Source organism: Perognathus longimembris, chromosome 7 (assembly GCF_023159225.1).
Source record: "Perognathus longimembris pacificus isolate PPM17 chromosome 7, ASM2315922v1, whole genome shotgun sequence".
Classification (NCBI taxonomy): Eukaryota; Metazoa; Chordata; class Mammalia; order Rodentia; family Heteromyidae; genus Perognathus; species Perognathus longimembris.
In genome coordinates this window covers 1,182,390-1,200,903 of record NC_063167.1, presented here as the reverse complement: position 1 = coordinate 1,200,903, position 18,514 = coordinate 1,182,390, and the positions used below count along the sequence as shown (strand labels likewise).

Sequence of the window (18,514 nt, the reverse complement as noted above, 5' to 3'; positions counted from 1 at the left end):
GGTCCTTGATTCACACCGTTCCACAAGTCAGGTGCATGCAGCTTCCCGTCACATTTTGGCCTCAGCACTGACTGACATGGAAAACGAAAACCAGAAGTTCCAGAGCACTCCATGCAGTAACGAGTTAGTGACATGGAATGTCCGGTCAGGTGTACAAAGGAATTTAATAGGGCCTCTTAAAAGACAGTGCTTAATTTTGGATGCCCAAAAGTTGGCAATAGAGAATTTAGACCACTGACAGTATGCCATGTTTACAAGTGTACTTAGGGTGGGAGGTGTGACCCTCTCCCCAGAGTGGGACATCTGTGCCAACCAGACCTTAAATGTCTTCCGTATGGCTAATGGCAAGATGGCTTCCCTCCCCTTCTCCCCCCCACCCCACCCCTGCAAAGCAGGCTGGGCTGTGTGAATACTGTGCAAGCGCAGGGACAATCGCTAATATTAAAGTCAGAATGAAAAAGTCACTTAGTAAAATGCTTGAGTATTCTTTTATCACATCAAAAAGTTGACATGCTGTAGGTTCTATTTTCCCCCAGAGATAGTGAAAATTCATGTGTTAATAAACCCACAGACCTGGTCTGCACTGGTCAGTTCTGGTTTTTTAACCACTCAAATTTGCATGAGAACAAATTTAAATTAATCAGAAGTAAAACAAGCTTCACGTATCAAAGGAATGTGTCAAAATAATCTCAAACAATTAAAATATAATATATATATTTATAATTCCAGGCCCTCAAAAGCAATCATGGTAGTTAGGAACAAAGTTTTTGAGTCATGATAGAGGTCAACTTGAAACATCTCCAGTGAGATGGAAGTGCAGAAACTGGCACGAGAACCACCATTACCTGAAAGTCACTCTGGTGTGTGACCTCCACCCACGTCCAGGATCGGGGCTGGCATGGACCACTAGCACAGAGGCGACCTCGGCATGGCAGAGCAGCCCCTCCGCCCCCTCCCGCTCCCACAGGCCACCGCCCACCTGCACTTTACACACCTGTCGGCTTGAAACATGAACATCACTGAAAAAGACATCAATGCAATTTGGTTTAAATGCCAGTTTCTTCAAGAACCTGATATTTCAGTTACAAATCATTGAGGCTCCTTTTAAAAAGAAAATTCAACTCCCTCGTAATCAACTACTTTATGTGAAGAAAAAGGCATTGTTACAATGGCTCAAAACCGTTCTTCAATACACAACAGCTTTCAGTCCAGCTTCTAACTAGCAAATGTCTTGCCCACGTCCTCCTTCCCTTTGTATCTCCTCTTTCCATGTGTGAATGGTATGTACCGGTATTTAATCATGTGCTGGGAAAACAAACACAAACAAACGAGTTACTCAAAAGTTCCCTGACCACATTTTCCCCTGATTCTGAGGAGCCAAAGGTACCCCCTTCACTATTTCCATCACAAATACAACCGGGACCTCTTCTTGTCTCCTCAGACGGAGCAGAACCTTCCTTCCTTAGCCCAACTGATTGGCCAGAGTCCTGCCTGAAATCCAAGTGGTTAGGGAAGGACTGCAGGGCAGCCGAGTCTGGGGACACCCCCACAGCGCTCCTTGGGCAGCTTGCACAGGGCCTGGAGCTCTTAGCTACACCCTGCACTCACTGGCCCTGGTGGAGGTTTAGCGTGGGTCGTGGCTGCGTGGGTCATGGCTGTGGGGGCAGTGCCACCCCTGCTCGCAGCCAGACTTAGGCATGTCTGTCCCAGTAACTGTCATCTCAGCACAGCACAGCACAGCGCTGATGGCGTTACCTTTATTTGCCTCTTCATTGTGATACAGAAAAGCATGATGAAGTACATCACCAGGATTGGCCAGAACACTGGGACGTTGAAAGCCTCGAAGAAGGTACACACCATAGCCACAAGGATGCCCTTGGTAGCAGCATGCCTTAAAGCAAGGACACAAGTTAGCACTGTCAACACCAGCGCCTGCGGACCACCACCAGCCTCCACACGTGGGCTTCCACAGGAGGCAGGTCCCTGCCCAGGGGCAGCAGGGGCCTGCGTGGGTTGTCTGTGTATGGGCTACAACTAGCCACGGCCATGGCCTTCTCTTGGTCCCACACGTACACAAAACAAAACACCAATGCCAGATGCACCTTGCGCTTGCTGCTTACCCCTGCCACCTGGAGCAACACAGGCCCAAGGCCCCCACTGGGAGTCTAGGGACCAAGTGGTACCCACCCACCACCACCACCTGCTCCAGCCTCTACAGAAAATCCCTCCTGGCTCCCTTTCCTACAGAACAAATCCAGGTTCCCTGAGAGCTTCCAGGTTCCACGGGCCTATCTACTTTCTGCTCCCTCTCCTCCCTGTCCCCCTCATTCCAGCATTACAACGGCGCCCCAGGCACAGCGCCAGGGCTGCAGAGTAAAGGCCTACAGGCTGAAGAACAGTTTGCTCACTCAGTTTATTAACCCAACAGACAGGCTCTTCCTGTGCCACGGAGCTGGGCATCACCAGTCAGGACAGTAGGCCAGTCATACACAGACAGGTGAGAACTCCAACCAGCCATCCACACCCCTCTCTAGTTTGTTCTAGTTTCTCACGGTCAGCAGAATGTCCACACCCTGAGGATGGGCCCTGGCCCTGACTGACACAAACACCTCCCAGGGCCTGCTCCAGATCCCGTCAGGCAGAAAACTGGCCCGCTTCTGCCGGTCATGGGCCACAGGGCCTAGAAGGCAGCTGCCCGGACAGAGTCGCTGGGACCTGGGCCTTCAGGATGCCAGCACCTCCGTCCTGGAGCCAGCCTCTCACCTGCTAGCTTCAGACCACTGTACCAAGCAGCCCAGACAGCACTCCTAAAGTCTCTAAGACACCTTACTCCCATGCCCAGCTGTCACCTCACAGATGAATGTCGCAACACAAAGCACAGCAAACTCCCATTTGCTCACAGTCTCCTGAGCCACACTTGAGCACATTATCTTTCCTTACACCTTTGAGAATGAAAGGTGTGAGTGGACAGGAGGAAATGACAGCACAGGAGCCTAACTGTGGACGACAATTCACCGTCTATTTCAAAACGGCTGGGAGGATGTGTGTTTCCGCACCAGGAAGCAACACAAGCAAGTGTGCAGTGATGGCCAGGCCAACTGCCTCACCTGACCCCTGCTATCGCGCACGTGGACTGACCTGTCACACCGCGCCCCATGTACATGCACAATCACTGAGCCAAATAAACGTTGGAAAGTCTTTTAAGTTTAGTAGGAAAATAACTTAGCTCACCAAAATTTAAACTCCGGAAGCCTTCGAATGAAGGGACGAAATTCCTCATTCTGTTTGGTTGGTAATGAAGGGCCATCATCTGAAAGGCAGAACAGCAAGTGGAGATAACCCATCTGCCTCATAGTTTCATTTCTATTGCCACATTCCTAAGTTTTCCCTAAAGCCCCACAGAGGGAAATTCAGACCTATATTATTTAGCTGAAGACAAAATGCAGCCAATTTAATACAGCCAACTTTAATGCGGCCAATTGGATCAAGGGCATTGCTTTAGAGGATTCAATTTAGACTCTTCTTAAGGACTTCTACACAGTTTAAATGAAGAAAAGTCAAAGTCACACGTAGTTTTCAACTATATTGTAAGAAAACAAGGACAAATTGCCACTTACACAAAACAAACAGTAAAGAAAGAATGCAGTTCACACCTGTAATCAATGCTATTCAGGAGGCTGAGATATGAGGAGTGCAGTTCGAAGCCAGCCCGGGCAGCAAAGTCTATGAGACTCTTACCTTCAATAAACTACCAAAAAGGCAAAAATGGAGCTATGGCTCAAGTGTTAAGAGCGCTAGCCTTGAGCACAAATGCTCAGGCAGTACCCAGCCCCTGAGTTCATGCCCAGGCCTGGCCCAAAAAGAGTGCAGACCTCGCATGGTGGTGCAGGCTGGGTGTGGTGGTATGCCTGTGAACCCAACACTGAAGAGGCAGGATCACAGTTCATTGAAAAGGCAAGCAAGGCTGTGTCCAGAAGAACAGTGTGGAACCATTGCCGCCTCATGCACCCACAGCGTTTGAGGGCCAGGTCTCTGTTCACCTAGCCTCGCCCCATTTTCAGATTCAGAAATTGAAGCCTACAGAAAAGGGGGTCTGTTACTGTCTAGCCTCCCCAAACATGGCATGTAATCTAAGTGCCGAATCTCTAGTCACCCACGTTGGAAACTGGCTCAGACCATCTCCCACATGGCAGATTCTATGGCAGGCCACCAGATGGCTTCCATCACAAGCAGGGGGTAATGCCTGGGTAGAAGGCCTCAGCACCTCTTACCCACACAGGCCCAAGTATGGCCAGAGGCGTGTGAGCCTCAAAAGTGTAGCAGGTGTAGCACAAGGACATGCCAAAAACATTTCAACTCCTTAAAACCAAGACGTGCCCACCACCCTCGGCAGACGGTCACGCTTGGGCACAGTGGGCTTCCTCACCACAGGAAGCCCTGAGGCACCACCACAGGCTGTGTGCATGCACACAGCTCCTTCCTGCTGTCCGTCCCACGCTGTTTCGTGACCTTGGATCTATTACAAAACCCCAGGTGCCTCCGTTTCCTCAACAGCAAAGAGGGGTGACAGAAGGAACCCTTCACAGCTACACAGGAATTCAGGAAGTGGTTCTACATGGGTGAATGTACCCCGTTCCTGACATCACAAGTACTCATGAACAGCGCCAGCAGCCCAGCCCAAGTATTCTTGGCACAGGGAGCTGCATCCACCAGGGGTAAGGAGGCCCAGCACTGTCCAGATGGCGCCTCCCACTGCCTCAGCTCTACCTGAGTCTTCCATTAAGGAAGGATCCACTTTGGGAGAGAGGAACGCGATGAAGAGGTTTAGGTGGTAGATTCCCAAGGCGTAAGTCACGATGTACCACCCCTAGAAGAGAAGGAAGCACAGGTCAGTGAGCAGCCACCGCAGGCCTGAACCAGTTCACTTGCCAACAACCTGTAACGCTCCACCGACCTGAACAGTGGAGGCTGCAACTTAAGTGACAATGAACCTCAAGGAACATCCTCAGTGATCATTTATCTCAAAAGGACTCAGTGGGTCTTGAAGCTCAAGTGACAACCGGAGCCCAAATTACAAACGTCTTCAAGGGTCCCATCAAATACAGGAGATTCCCAGAACCATTAGCTTCCCATCAGGAGTGCAGAGCAAGGGATTTGCCCCCAAAAGACACAGGCCTACCCTGTCTACAACATGGCTAGGCATGGTGGCTGCACACTGGGGGTGCTCTGTGCACTCCCAGCCCACCAGACAGCTGCGAACAGTCACGTGGAATCGAGAAGAGAATCAGCTATTGCTAAAGCCACGACAGCTGAGACCCCTCTGGAGGACCACTGCCTGTCCCCAAAAAACGCACGGCCTGCAATTATTTATCTGGCCCAGAAGAAATCCAGAACCAAAATAAAAGCACCATGAATTAAGACCTATAAAAATATCTTGGCAAGAGAAAGACAGACCTTCCTGAGGGCATACAAAAGAAATGGGGAACCCAACAGTCCCTTCATACAGCACACAGGTGCACCGACATTAGCCCATTACACGTTAGAAGCATGCTACCAATCTTAACAGCCTGCAGGTTTCATACAAATATTACATGCACAGACACACACACACACACACACACACACACACACACACACACACACATCTACTGATGGAGAGGCAGATCTCCACAAACAGAAGGAAACAAACCTGTGCACGCTGTGCCCCACCTACCCACACACTCCTAACTCAAAGCTTCCAGGCCACTTGCCACTGGTGAACCAAGTTTCAGTTTAAAAAAAAAAATGTAGGGGCTGGGAATCTGGCCTAGTGGTAGACTGCTTGCCTCCTATACATGAGGCCCTGGGTTTGATTCCTCAGCACCACATATATAGAAAAAGCTCATTCCTATAATCCCTATAATCCTAGCTATTGAGGAGGCTGAGATTTGATGATGCAATTCAGAGCCATTCTGGGCAAGAAAAACCAAGACTCACATCTCCAATTAACCACCAATAAAAGCCAGAAGTGGAGATGTGGCTCAAGTGGTGGAGTGCTAGAGCCCCAGGACAGGTACAAAAAACAACAAAAGCGGGGTGGGAATATGGCCTAGTGGCAAGAGTGCTTGCCTCCTACACATGAAGCTCTCGGTTCGATTCCCCAGCACCACATATATGGAAAACAGCCAGAAGGGTCACTGTGGCTCAGGTGGCAGAGTGCTAGCCTTGAGCGGGAAGAAGCCAGGGACGGTGCTCAGGCCCTGAGTCCAAAGGCCCAGGACTGGCCAAAAAAAAAAAAAAAAAAAAAGCCAAACAGTCACTAAAGTTTTCTTGTGTTTGGTGCTGACTTGAAAAGTGATTAAGGAAGCCTCTGTCCTTTGAGACCATCTGGGCCAGCGATATTCCTACCACAGCACATCCAGGGAATTTAGACACCACTGAGTCTTGTCACTACGGCCCATACCTACCTGTAACAGGTAAACCCTAATCATGTAGACAAAGCTCAGGCCCAGCGTCACGACCCACCGAACAGCTGTGTAAGGTGTAGACTTGTCCAGCCAGGACTGATAAATCTATGGAACACAAGTTCAAAGGTACATCAGTCCCAGAAGCCCCTCTACACCAAAAAATGCACTTCCACTACATCATTTCCAATGTGAAAGAGCTACTTATAACAGCAAGGCATACAGCAGCAACTACAATTTAGCCCATAAATTATTTTCAGTAATTCCCAAAGCAGGTTTGTGTCTTAGCAAAAATGGTAAATATTATCACGAGCCCAAAGAGAACACTGTGGGAAAGCCAACTTCCCTGCAAAGAAAGAGCTGCCGGGAAGGCGCACAGCCAGGCCCAGAATGCGGCACTTGCTGCCCACGTCCCACCTCGAAGCTCACTGTTCCCCTAAGGAGACACCTCAGCAACGGGACCTTTTCTTCCTGCTCCCCAAAGGTTGAGCTTCCCCCAAGGCTTTGGAGACTTACACCAGCCCAGCAGCCCCATGCTGTCCCAACACATGGTATGTCTTAAATTTGAAATTCAATTTTTAAAATTTAATTATGAGCCAGGCACTGGTGGCTCACGTCTGTAATTCTAGCTACTCAGGAGGCTGAGATCTGAAGATCACCATTCAAAGCCAACCTTGGCAGAAAAGACCATGTGAGACTCTTACCTCCAATAAACTCAAAAACTAGAAGTGGTGCTGTGGCTCAAGTGGTAGAGGGCTAGCCTTGGACACAGAGGCTGAGGGACAAAAAAAAGAAATCTCCCACTAAGCACCAAAAAGCCAGAAGCAGAGCTATGGCTCGAGTGGTAGAATGCTAAAAAAAAAAAAAACCACAGGGACAGTGCCTAGGCTTGAGTTCAAGCCCAGGGCCAGCAGGAAAAAAATTATTTTTGTGAAGCATACCTATACTCCCCACCCAGCTTCAATAATAACCAATTAATTTGCCATGTGATAGTTTTAATTAAGAGGATGCATTTTTCACTGATTCAACATAGAAACAGCTACAGCTGCACTCTGCTAGACTTCCAGACTTAAAGTCAAGCAGTGCTCGAATGGTGTCATGCCTTGTCACTCTGATGCGCCCACTGCAGCGTGAGGACCTACATGTATCTTGGCCAAGGTGTAACCTCTCAGGGAGCAGCACCCCACAGCAGCTGCATGCAGAAAGGGAGGGGTGAGGACAAGAGAGCCATGTGGCAAGAGTGAGCAAGGGCCACAGTCCTGTCTGCCTCAGCCCGAGCTTCATTACAGAGGTAAGGATTTGGGGTGGGGGGGGGGGGTTAAAGTTTAAGAAGAAAAATCACACATAACCAAGACCACATGCGGTCCCCCTTGCCCAGACTCTTCTTCACCTGGCCATTCTCAGTACTGAGGCCAGACCCTCAAAGCACAAGTGTTAAGTTAGAGGAAGATATGGCTTTACCTTCTGACAGTGCCGCAAACTCACCCTTCAGAAAGATCTACGATTTTTCCCAAATACTTATAGTAATCATGTACAATCCACTAACCTGTCCAAGACGTGTGAAAAACCTGTACACCACTGACGGTTTCCCATGGACAGAATCTCCAACACTGTCACCTTCAGACATTCTGTAACTGAGAAAACACAAGATGCTTCTAAATTAAATAAAAAGCACTCAAGGACGTGAAAATGTTTGCCCAATATTGACCAATCTGTTAAGCAGATCTTTCTAGTACTTAGCATTTCTTTCATCTGAACCCTTAGTGTCTATCCCATTAACTGTGCACAAAAAAAGCAGCAGGTGACAGGCTGTGGTGCAGGAAGAGGATAGAAGGAGGTAGCAGCTGATGAACAGGACAGACTTTCACTTCTGCTTGTTCCTCAAACACACACACACACACACACACACACACACACACACAGAGTGCTGTCCACCGGCCAAATGCAAGAGCTGCCCTTTCTCACCATGGAATCCTCCAGCAGGCCCTTGTATGTAGCCTGTTCACCTTCCCCCACAGATCTCTTCCTCTGAGACCCCATCTTCTTCATGCTCTACCCAACTCTGTCCGTTCCCCACCCCCCAGGTCCACTCCTCATCAATAGGAAAATGTACCAGCTTGCAAGTAGCCCATATCCCCATTTCTTATCTGGCAACTAGAGGTAATACTATCTGCTCCAGACTATTTCAGCATCTGCTGGATCTCAGGCAGAATTTACCTGTGAGAACCCACATGCCAAGTCACATGTGCTGTCTCAATTCCCAGATGGCCAAGAGAACAGGCATCATTACCCTCATTTCACAAAGGAGGAACAAGTCTCCAACAGACCAAGGTCATGGAAACACCTCTGCTCCTCGATGGCTCAAGGCCCAGCCTGCTACCCAACACCTCCACTAACATGGACTAGGAGAACTCACCATTTTGGAGGAGAGTAGTGCAAGATGAGGTGCTGGTGGATCCCTAAGTCAGGAAAGATGCTGGGGTAAAGTTCACATCCTCTCAAATCTGTGGGTGACACCTGCCCACACTCCCTCTGCTATTAATGGGGTGGAAAGGCAGACTCTTTTGTTAACTAGGCTGAGGTCCCATCTGTGCTCAACAGCTCGGAGGCCCTCAGCAATCCTCTGGCCACACAGCTTGTTTCCTCCTTTGCAAAAGGAGGCTCTTTCAAACACCAGAAACACAGGCACCGACCTCATTCCACAGCAAGTCGTCAGCACAGTCTCACTGTTTCCACTTAGATTAGAAAACTGAGGCTCATGAAAGCTTAGGTTTCTCCACTGATCAGCCCATGTGATGCAGTGAGTCTTGAACCAGAACCCACGCCTGCCTAACTCCAGCACTGTCTAAACCATACTCTCACTGTGCACATTGGGGAAACTGTCTTTTGGAAGTCAGCAAGCCATTTAAAACCTGTGACACTAGATGACAAGTAGATAATCTTCCAATCTCAACTGGAGTGTGTGTGTTTAACTGTTCCACAGACTGCAGCCTCAAGTCTTTATAAGTGTAAGTATGTGGGCACCAGTGGGTCACGCCTGTAATACTAGCTACCCAGGAGGCTGACACCCAGAGGACAGCAGTCAAACTGTCAGGAAAGTCTGTAAGGCTCTATCTCCAAAGTATTCAAAAGCTGAAAGCATGGCCCCAGTGGTTGAATGCCAGCTGAGCAAGCAAAGCAAGTGGAGCAAGCATAAGGCCAAGTTCAAACCCCAGTATTCACACCCCAGTACCACCACACACACACACACACACACACACACACGTGAATATGACACCACTTTTCCTGGATCCATCAAGCACAGTGCCCAGAACTGCCCAGGAGACCAAGAAGTACCCTTTGGTCTCAGGTAATCCAAGAAATAAAAACACACAATTTATCAACAACAACAACAAAAATTAACTGATGCCACGTTAGAGTGAATTACATAGACTGGCCACATTATTTAGCCCAAAGCCCAGCCTGCAGAAAACCCTTGCAGTCTTACTATTCATCTTATGGTGCTTGCAAACTTTCTCTATTTTAAGCTGACCGTGTTTAGCACTAAAACACTTTTGCCCAAGTTGAGACAAGAGTACTATCAGAAAGAAAATGCCTAGTTACCCCTTTAAAGTATGTACTCTTCAAACTTCTCTTTAGACCGATGCATGGAAAACCTAACACAAAATGCACTCCCACTTTCAGGTCATCCCATGAGCACTGCTCTACACCTTGACTCAACTCACCACCCATGACAAGCCAAGAGGGATGGGCATGATTAAGAATGTGAACTTCGGAGTCCAATGCCTGCTTTGGACCTTGCTTCTGCATGCCTCCGTGGCACGACCAGGGACAGCTACTTAAACCGCCTGGGGCTCCAATCTGTAGAATGGGATAGTAGCACCTGAGGCTTTCCCCAAAGAGCTCCTCTCGGAGCCTGGCAGCCAGTATGTACCCGGCTCTCAAACACGTCAGACTTGTTCCTGGATTAGGGCGGTCCTCACACCAGCTGTTCTAGCCACAATCCTCTTCCCTTTGCTGAGAGTAAAGGTCACCTCCTCAGAGGCCTCCGCTGCTGTCAAGAATGACCACCAGTTCCTGACATCTCTCACTCAATTTTTGTTTAACTGTTTTCTGACACCCTTCTGGCTTGCTTCTCAATTTTCTCCTCCTAGGATGCAAGCCTGGGAGGCCCTCGTCTGGTTCTGGATGGACCGCCGATTGTCTACTGAATATAACATCTATGTTCCTCCAAGAAGAAAAATAAAAGCCATTCCAGACAGGCCACAAAGTACCACCATGCCAGAAACGATGCAAACATCCTCTATGTGCCTTGTTCTGGAGTCCATCAACTGGCCGGTTTTTGTGATCCATCACTCCCGTACTGGCAGCACAGCACAGCGAAGGAGGCCTTCGAAGGGCCCGGCATCTGCAGCTTATATTTCCTGCTCAAGGAAGAGCCCCTGGGACTGCACATCCTTAAGAGTCGGTCCCTCCTTGACCAGCCCTCTGAGACCCCCACCTCTGGTTTCTTCCCAAGGCCGCGCCTGAGCTCCCCCCTCCTCGGGCTATGACCATCTTGGACCTCCTCCTGGCTTGTATCCAAGGTGCCTCCACTGCAATCGCCCCACGCATACATACCAGGACCCAAATGATCGAGTTTCTCAACTCCTGAGGAGCCTTTACTCGCTTATGGAAGCAATCCATCTTACTATAGGAAATGAAAACTCAACCCAAGAAAGAACAGAGCAGCTGGCAGGACACACGGTCTCCACTGAGGAGTCAAGAACAAAATCCACCGCAGGGTCTCGGTGTGAAGGCAAGCCTCGGGGCTCGGAGATGCTGTGTCGAGGAGGCCGGCACTAACTTTCTGTCGGGGAGACGCGGCCCGCACAATCCGCCCGGAGGACAGCCGGTCTGCCGGCCTTCCCTGGGAGTACTACCAACCACCGTGTGATCCCGAGCGCCGGACTGGCTCCCACCGGCCCAGCGCGGGGCCTCTTCCTCCCGGGCTCGGGCGCGCGTCCCGCACCGCACGTGCGCTCCGCGGGCGAGCGCCGCGGCGGGGCGGCGAGGGCGGGGAACGCGAGCCCGCTCCCCTCCAGGGCCGAGGGGGCGAGGGCCACCTCCTTCACCGCCCCGACCGGGGCGAGGGGCGGCCCGGCGCGGCCCCTCGCGCCCCCGGCCCGGGGCCTGGCGGGCGGCCTCGCGGCCGGGCTGACCCTCCGTGGCCCCGCCGGCGCGGCCCGGCCCGGCCCCGCCCGCCCGCCCGCCCGCCCGCCCCGCCGTCCGCGGCCCTGACAGCGGAGAGAGGCGGAGGCGGCGCCGCCCCGCAGCCCCGCGCCCCCGCCCCGCCCCCGGCACCTCGCAGCGCCGCTGCGGCCGAGCCGCGGTCTCCCTCACGACCGCGGGAGGAGGACGGCGGGCAGGACGGCCGCCAGCGTTCGACTCGGGATCCGGGAGGCTGCACGGGCACTTCCGCTCGGTCCTGCGGCGCCGCCTCCGGCCTCCAAGATGGCCGCGGGGCGGGACCCAAAGCTCCAACCATTTCCGCTTCCGGTGCGTTGGCCGCGGCCGTTGGGGGCGGGCCCACGGGCGGAAGGACGCTGATGACGAGGATGGCCCGCGCCACGCAGGCGCCGTGGCGCCCTCCGCCTCCCGGACGGGCCGCGCGCCGCCCCGGAAGAAGCGGGGAGCCGCCACGGCGCCTGGCCACGCCCCCTGGCGACCACAGGCCAATGGCAGAGGAGCTTGTGGTTGCTAGGGAAACATCGGCGCAAGATGGAGGCTGCTGGCCCGGCCAGCCCGGGCTCGCTCCCGCGGCGTCGGGGCCCGTCGCGGCGGCCGCCGCAGGACGGTACGAGCCGCGTGCCTGGCTGGGGGCTCGTCGTCCCGGGAGGGCGAGGCGGGGGCCCGCGGCCGGGCCAGAGCCAGACGCCGCCGCCCGCCGCCCGGGCCCGGCCCGCGGCCTCGACCACCCCCGGGGGCTCCGGACGCCTACGGCTGACGGGCCTGAGCCGCGTCCGCCCGGAAGACCGAGGCCCGGCCGGGCGGGGCGGCGCGCGGGGCCTCGGACCTCAAGCGCGGGCCGCGCGGTGCAGGCGGCGGGGGAGGGGCGGCGGGAGGAGGTGACCCCGACCCCTGGGAGGCGCGGCCCCCCCTCCCCGCCTGCCCCTTTGTGCCTGTCAGGCAGGAAACCGGGGGTGGCCCGCCTACCCCCGGAACGGGGAGTTGGGGGCCGCTGAATTGTAAGCGATGAGCCTGGCCCAGCCTCTTTAGGTGTAAGCGTGAGCTTTGTTCCAAGGGCGAGGTGTCCATCGAAGGCAGGCCCCCTCCCTGCCCGAACCCGGCCAGCCAGGCCTGTCCACACACACACACCCTCCAGTCATCTTTCAGTCATCTTTGGTCCTAGCCCTTCTGCTCATTGAGCTACCGTTTCTCCACCAACTTGTGGCTCCTCTATAGACCCAAGACCAGGGGAGGAACGAGTCAGTCAACAGTCCTCAACTGAACCCCAAACAGCCTTTAGGCAGGAAACTGAGGCTGGTGGAGAGATCCCCCCAAGGCCTGCAGGAGCTACCCCAGAGCTCTGAGTCACCCTCATCTCCTGGTGTCATCATTGAAGTCATGGTGTCAGGTGATCACTCTTGCTCGTGTTTTCAATATTCAGGTTATGGTGTCTATGAATACCCAAACTCTTTCTTCCGCTACGAAGGCGAGTGGAAAGGCGGGAAGAAGCACGGTAAGAGGCCTCCGCGGTCTCTCCCTGAGGCTGTCACGTAGTCACCATCCTGGGGAACTTGGGTGCCAAGCGTGACAGGACTGCAGCCAGGCACCGGTGCCACCCTGCTCCAGGTTCCTGCTGGTGCACCTCTAGCGTTGGCGCTTGCTGCCGCACGCTGGTGCTGCCCCATCTGGGCAGCAAGGCAGGGCAGAGGCCATGGGTCCAGACCACATCCCCTAACCCACCCCTAACCCCAGCACGTCACATACATGGTTTGTTTCTGATTCTAAAGAAACAGCCGGGGCTGGGAACATGGCCTAGTTTTAGAGCGCTCGCCTCACATACATGAAGCCCTGGGTTCCATTCCGCAGCACCACATATATAGAAAACAGCCAGAGGTGGAGCTGTGGCTCAAGTGGCAGAGTGCTACCCTTGAGCAGAAAGAAGCCAGCGACAGTGCTCAGGCCCTGAGTCCAAGCCGAAGGACTGCCCCCCCCCCCCCCCAAGAAGAAGAAGAAGAAGAAAAAGAAGCCTGCTTTTGTAGAAAATCCAAGCCTTGGAGGAAAGATGTATAAACACCCCCTGGCATGCCTCCCGCCCTGCCCCGCCCCCTGTGCCAAGCAAGTACTGTGGATATCTCAGTGTCTGTGCTCACTGGATTTACGTCTGTTCAATGACTCTGCCTGCTTAGTGTCACGCATTTTCCACTGAACAGTTGGCTTTTCATATCTGATGGCCTTTTAGTTTGTTGTTTTTGCCATGCAGATGCTTCTTATTCTTATGCCACTGTCGAAGATTTTCTTCTTCCAGGCAGGCAGGGAGGCTCAGATCTAAGTCTCGTTAGAACTGTGTGGAGAATGTCCACTTTTTACGTTGTCTTCAGACTCCTCTGTCTTTACATGGAAAGCGCAAATGACCAATGTCTCCTTTGTATTCTTCATGTCTCTGGTTATTCTGGCCAGAAACAGGCCTGTCAGGCAGGCTTCGGTGGCTTTGGGGGACTTTTTTTGTTGCTTGAGACTGATTTCTCTATGTTGCCCAGGCTAGGCTTGAGCTTGAGATCTTCCATCTTTAGCTAAGATTTTAAGCATGTGCCCCCAGGGCAACTGAAGTCTACTCCAAGCGCTGGGTACCACTGAGCCCTGGGGCACACACCTATAATCCCTCTAGCTACTCAGAAGGCTGGGATTTGAGAAGTACAGTTCAAAGCCAGCCTAGGCAGTCTGTGAGACTCTTATCCAACTAACCAGGGGAAAAAAGCTGTAAGTAGAGCTATGACTCAAGTGGTAGAGCACCATCCAGGCAAGTGCACAGGGTTCTGAGTTCAAGCCCCAGTACCAGCACACACACACACACACACACACGTGCATGTGCACACGCTCTAGGTTCCAGGTGCTAATGCCTACAATTCTAGCTGCTTGTCCCCTCTTGGTAGACAGAGCTAGCAGTAGTGCACGCCTGCTGCATTCCAGGCATGCACCTAAGTAAGAAGCAAGATCCTCAGCAGCAGCCAGCACAAGAAAGCCCTCGGTGCGTGGCTCAGCAATACAGTTCCTGCCTAGAGCACGCAGGCCCTTAGTTCAAACACTATGCAAAAACAAAGCAGAACACACCGGAAATCAGCCAAGGTGCGGGGCGCGGGGCTGGCCACCGTTTGCTCTCATGGGCCCTCAGACTTGACGCTGATTTCTCTCACCAGGTCACGGGAAGTTGCTGTTCAAAGATGGAGGTTATTATGAAGGCCAGTTTGTGGATGGAGAGATTACAGGGGAAGGCTACCAGCACTGGGCCTGGTCAGGTTAGCACTGGCTGTGGGTGCAAGTTGGTCCTCTGCGCTGGTCACAGAAGACAGTAGAGAAACAAGGGCATCAGTTCTCCTCACGTGAGGGACAGCAGCGTAACCGCCCCCCGCAGGCTGGGGCAGAGCTGCACAGGGCCCCACAATTGGCGAGGCCTCCAGACCCCTGAAGGGCCTGGCCGAGGCCTGGGGTGCCCCGGGAGCCCTGGTTGTGGTCTGGCACTCACCTCGACAACCCTCTCAGCTTCCCTACTACACTACTCAAGTGACGGGTGGACTCCAAGGGGCGGTGTCCTTTTCTTGGCAGACGGGCCGCGTCCTCACTGGGGACAGCTGCTCAGCAGAGCTTGTCTCTCAGGCCCCGTGTTCGGTGGCTTTTACAGAACCTTCCCCCTAGTCAGGCCCCGTCAGCGCCCGTGGACGGCGTGCCGCCCCCGCTGGCCGTGCCCCTGCCTCGCTGGAGGGCACCACACTAGAGAGAGAGACAGAGGCCCATTCTGAAGCGGCCCCTCCCACCCCCTGTGACCAGAGCCGACACCCCCCGCCCCGTCTCCACCAGGAAATAGCTATTCCGGACACTTTGTTTTGGGAGAGCCTCAAGGACGCGGCATCATGAAGTACAAAGCTGGGGGCCACTACGAAGGGGAGCTCTCCCGCGGCCTGAGGGAAGGTCTGCAGTGGGCTTTGGGGGGAGGGACGGGGGGAGGTGGGAGCCCGACGTCCACTCGTGTAGGAGCCACCCCCCTGGCCTGTCTGCCTTGCAAAGTTGGAAAAGGAGGTGGGCTTGCGCGTGCTGCCCGCCTCCAGAGTGCCCAGCACCGCGCTCTGTACGTCGGGCCCGGTGGCTGCCACACCCCAGCCGTCCGCTGCCGCGCTCTGTAGAGATGAGAAAGGCCCCCATCTTAGGTGCCCGCGACCTCGGGTCAGCAGGTGGGCCCGAGCCCACGGTCCCCCCCGTCGGCCGCTCCTGACACTGCCCAGGGTCTCGGCCGCCCCTGCAGGGCCTCGGGAGGCCCGGTCCTCAGCCAGCCACCTCCACCTGGGTCTGAGGCAGACTGGAGGAGCGCCTGTCCACACCCTGGACACCACCCAGCCGGGCGGGCTCGGACCCCCCCACCACAGAGGCGGCCTGCCCTTCTGCACTCTCCCGGTTCCCTTGCCTCAGGAGTAGACGTGCATGGGGAATCTCTAAAGGTCCCAAGTGTGAACACGGCGGCAGTTTAGAAGGCTGCACCGCCACCCGTTTTTCCTCCGGCCTCTCGGGGGAGAGTGCCTGGCTCTCCCCACTGTGTCGTGGGTGGTATATTTTCAATGAACTCGTGATCGTGGGAGTCGACCTTGAGTGTCCTGCTCAGCAGCGCACCTTTCCGTCTCCCAGTGCCTCTGAGAGCCGGGCCGGGCGCTCCGTCTTCCCTGCTGACCTGGGCGGTGGCATGAGAGCTGGGCCAGGCGCTCCGTCTTCCCCGCTGACCTGGGCAGTGGCAGCTGTCGCTACCCCCCCCCCCGTCACACCTGCCATTTCCAGCTGGGCAGTGCCATGGCCTCCCTGGGGCTGGCCCAGCAGGCAGGCTGGCCTCTAGAGTGGGCAGGGGGTGCCAGCCCTTTAAACGCACAACCTTCCTCCTTACCAGCCCTGCCAGGATGAGACTGGCCGGGTGGCGCCAAGCCCAGCCCCCCCGGGCGGGGAGGGAGCGGGGAGCAGCCCCACGCGGCGGGAGACCTGGCGCGAAGCGCAGGTCTGCTCTGGGTTCCTTCCCTAGGACAGGGGGTCCTGGTGGACGCGGACGGGCAGGTGTACCAGGGAGCCTTCCATGACAACAAGCGGCACGGCCACGGGCAGATGCGCTTCCGGTGAGTGCGCGTCGTGGAGGCGGGCCAGCACCGGGCCGGCCACATTCGGGAACGGCTCCCACGGCTCCTGGAGTGGCACCGGTGAGGAGGGCGGACGGCAGTGCCAGGCCGTGAGCGCACGCTGGGATTTGCACCTGTTAGCGTGTATAAGCGTGCTCCTCGGTGCTCAAGCCTAGGGCCTTCCGTCGGCCATGCGAGCCCTTGGTGACCGGGCTGCACCCCAGCCCTCTTGTTTAAGTCAGTTATGTGTGTAACGCTGGGCGCCCGCGGCTCACACTTGCGACCCTCGCTACTCGGAGGCTGAGAGCTCAGGACTGCAGTTTGAAGCCAGCCTGGGCAGGAAAGTCCATGAGACTCTTATCTTCCGTCAGCCACCAAAAGGGGGTGGGGGGGAAGTGGAGGTATGGCTCAAGTGATAAAGCACTAGCCTTGAAGAGAACAAACAGGAACAGCACCCAGCCCTGAGTCCAAGCCACAGGATCTGCAAAAAGAAGAAAAAATCTGACTGTAGGTAGAGTACAAAAAAAACCTCACCCTTCCTGCCCCCCCCGACCCCCAGCAGAGGGCTGGGTGCCCTCAGCCCGCGCTGAGCCTTCCTAGCTGGGGTCTCATCCAGCACCCCCTTGGGGGGAGCGCAGTCACCTCCCACCGGCTCCCCGAGGGGCACAGCAGGCCCTGGAGAGCGGGCTCCTCCCCGGGCGCGGCGGGCGGGCGGGCCCCCGCCGCCCCTCGCCCGCTCCAGCCAGCCCCGGTGAGGCAGGAGCGACGCACGGGCCATCTGCTCGGAGCCTATTTTTGCCTTGGCCCTGGCCCTGCGTGCTGGGCCCAGTGGGAGGAGCTGGTCTGAGTCACCGTGGCCACCTGGCTCCCGGCTGAGGGCCCCGCGCTCTGCCCTCAGGAACGGTGACACGTATGACGGCGACTGGGTCCGGGACCAGCGTCAGGGGCACGGAGTGCTGCGCCGCGCCGACGGCTCCGCGTACGAGGTACCCCCCCCCCCCCCGCTGGGGCTGCGAGGCCTGGCGGGCCAGGGCCAGGGAGCGCTGCAGGGGAGGGACCCGGGGTCGCAGCCCCCCCCCCCGCCCCGGGGCCCTCGTGCTCAGCTGGGGCGGGCCCTGCTCCACAAGGCAGGCTGCCACAGACGGCACTGGAGACGCGTGGACCTCCCGCGCAGGAGACCCAGGCTGCGGCACCGCCACGGCGGGCACGGAACACGGGCTCCAGGCACCGTGCCACGTGCCCAGGCTCCACGGGACGTTCGCCTGGGCATCTGCGGCGCCCACAGGAAGGGCCGACAAGGCCAGGCCTCTCTCCAGACAGCCGAGTCCCCGCCAGGGGACAGCACAGTCCCGTGGTGGTCGGGGTCCTCGTGTGGCAGGCCGGGGCGGGGGGCACGGAGCCCGTCTCAGGGCTGGGCGAGCATCTCCAGGGATGGCCCCAGTGCAGAGGACTGAGGGGCACGGCGGGCCGGGCGGTGCCCCCTCGCGCACCTGGCCCGCTCCCTGCGGAGAGCAGGGAGGTGTGGGCCGGAGGCTGAGGGGCCGTGGCGGCCGTTGGCACCGGCCTGCCGGAGCCGGAGCCGGATGAGGCGGGCGTGGGGTGCGGCCCCCTCAGCCCTGCTTGGGGATCGCAGAAAGGCCTGAGTAGAGCCGCCGTCCGGAGCCCGGACTCGCGAACCGTGCTCAGGAGCGGCTGCGCACAGGCCAGCGCCCTCCTGGC

General features: G+C 55.8%; 1 protein-coding gene across 2 annotated transcripts; it reads right to left on the bottom strand.

The window, feature by feature from the left end:
* Window positions 1-487: 487 nt before the first annotated feature.
* On the bottom strand, window positions 488-11,926 carry Rer1 (retention in endoplasmic reticulum sorting receptor 1). 2 transcript variants are annotated; one of them, XM_048350096.1, is made up of 7 exons: window positions 11,787-11,926; window positions 7,990-8,077; window positions 6,447-6,551; window positions 4,768-4,867; window positions 3,232-3,310; window positions 1,756-1,891; window positions 488-1,305 (listed from the first exon to the last, which is right to left on the bottom strand). In XM_048350096.1, the coding sequence occupies exons 2-7, from the start codon at window positions 8,068-8,070 to the stop codon at window positions 1,216-1,218; spliced, it is 591 nt and encodes a 196-aa protein (XP_048206053.1). In that variant the 5' UTR covers window positions 8,071-8,077; window positions 11,787-11,926; the 3' UTR covers window positions 488-1,215. The 2 variants fall into 2 exon arrangements, with proteins under 2 accessions (XP_048206053.1, XP_048206052.1); XM_048350095.1 differs by lacking the exon at window positions 11,787-11,926 and adding an exon at window positions 8,860-8,878.
* Window positions 11,927-18,514: the final 6,588 nt, after the last annotated feature.

Excerpts from the sequence above, each read along its gene's own strand:
- Rer1 (XM_048350096.1), bottom strand. The coding sequence starts at position 8,070 with ATGTCTGAAGGTGACAGTGTTGGAGATTCTGTCCATGGGAAACCGTCA. Across the intron at positions 4,868-6,446 it reads TTAGGGTTTACCTGTTACAG|GGGTGGTACATCGTGACTTA; the intron begins GTAGGTATGGGC and ends CTTCTCTTCTAG. Across the intron at positions 3,311-4,767 it reads TTCCTTAATGGAAGACTCAG|ATGATGGCCCTTCATTACCA; the intron begins GTAGAGCTGAGG and ends TCTGCCTTTCAG.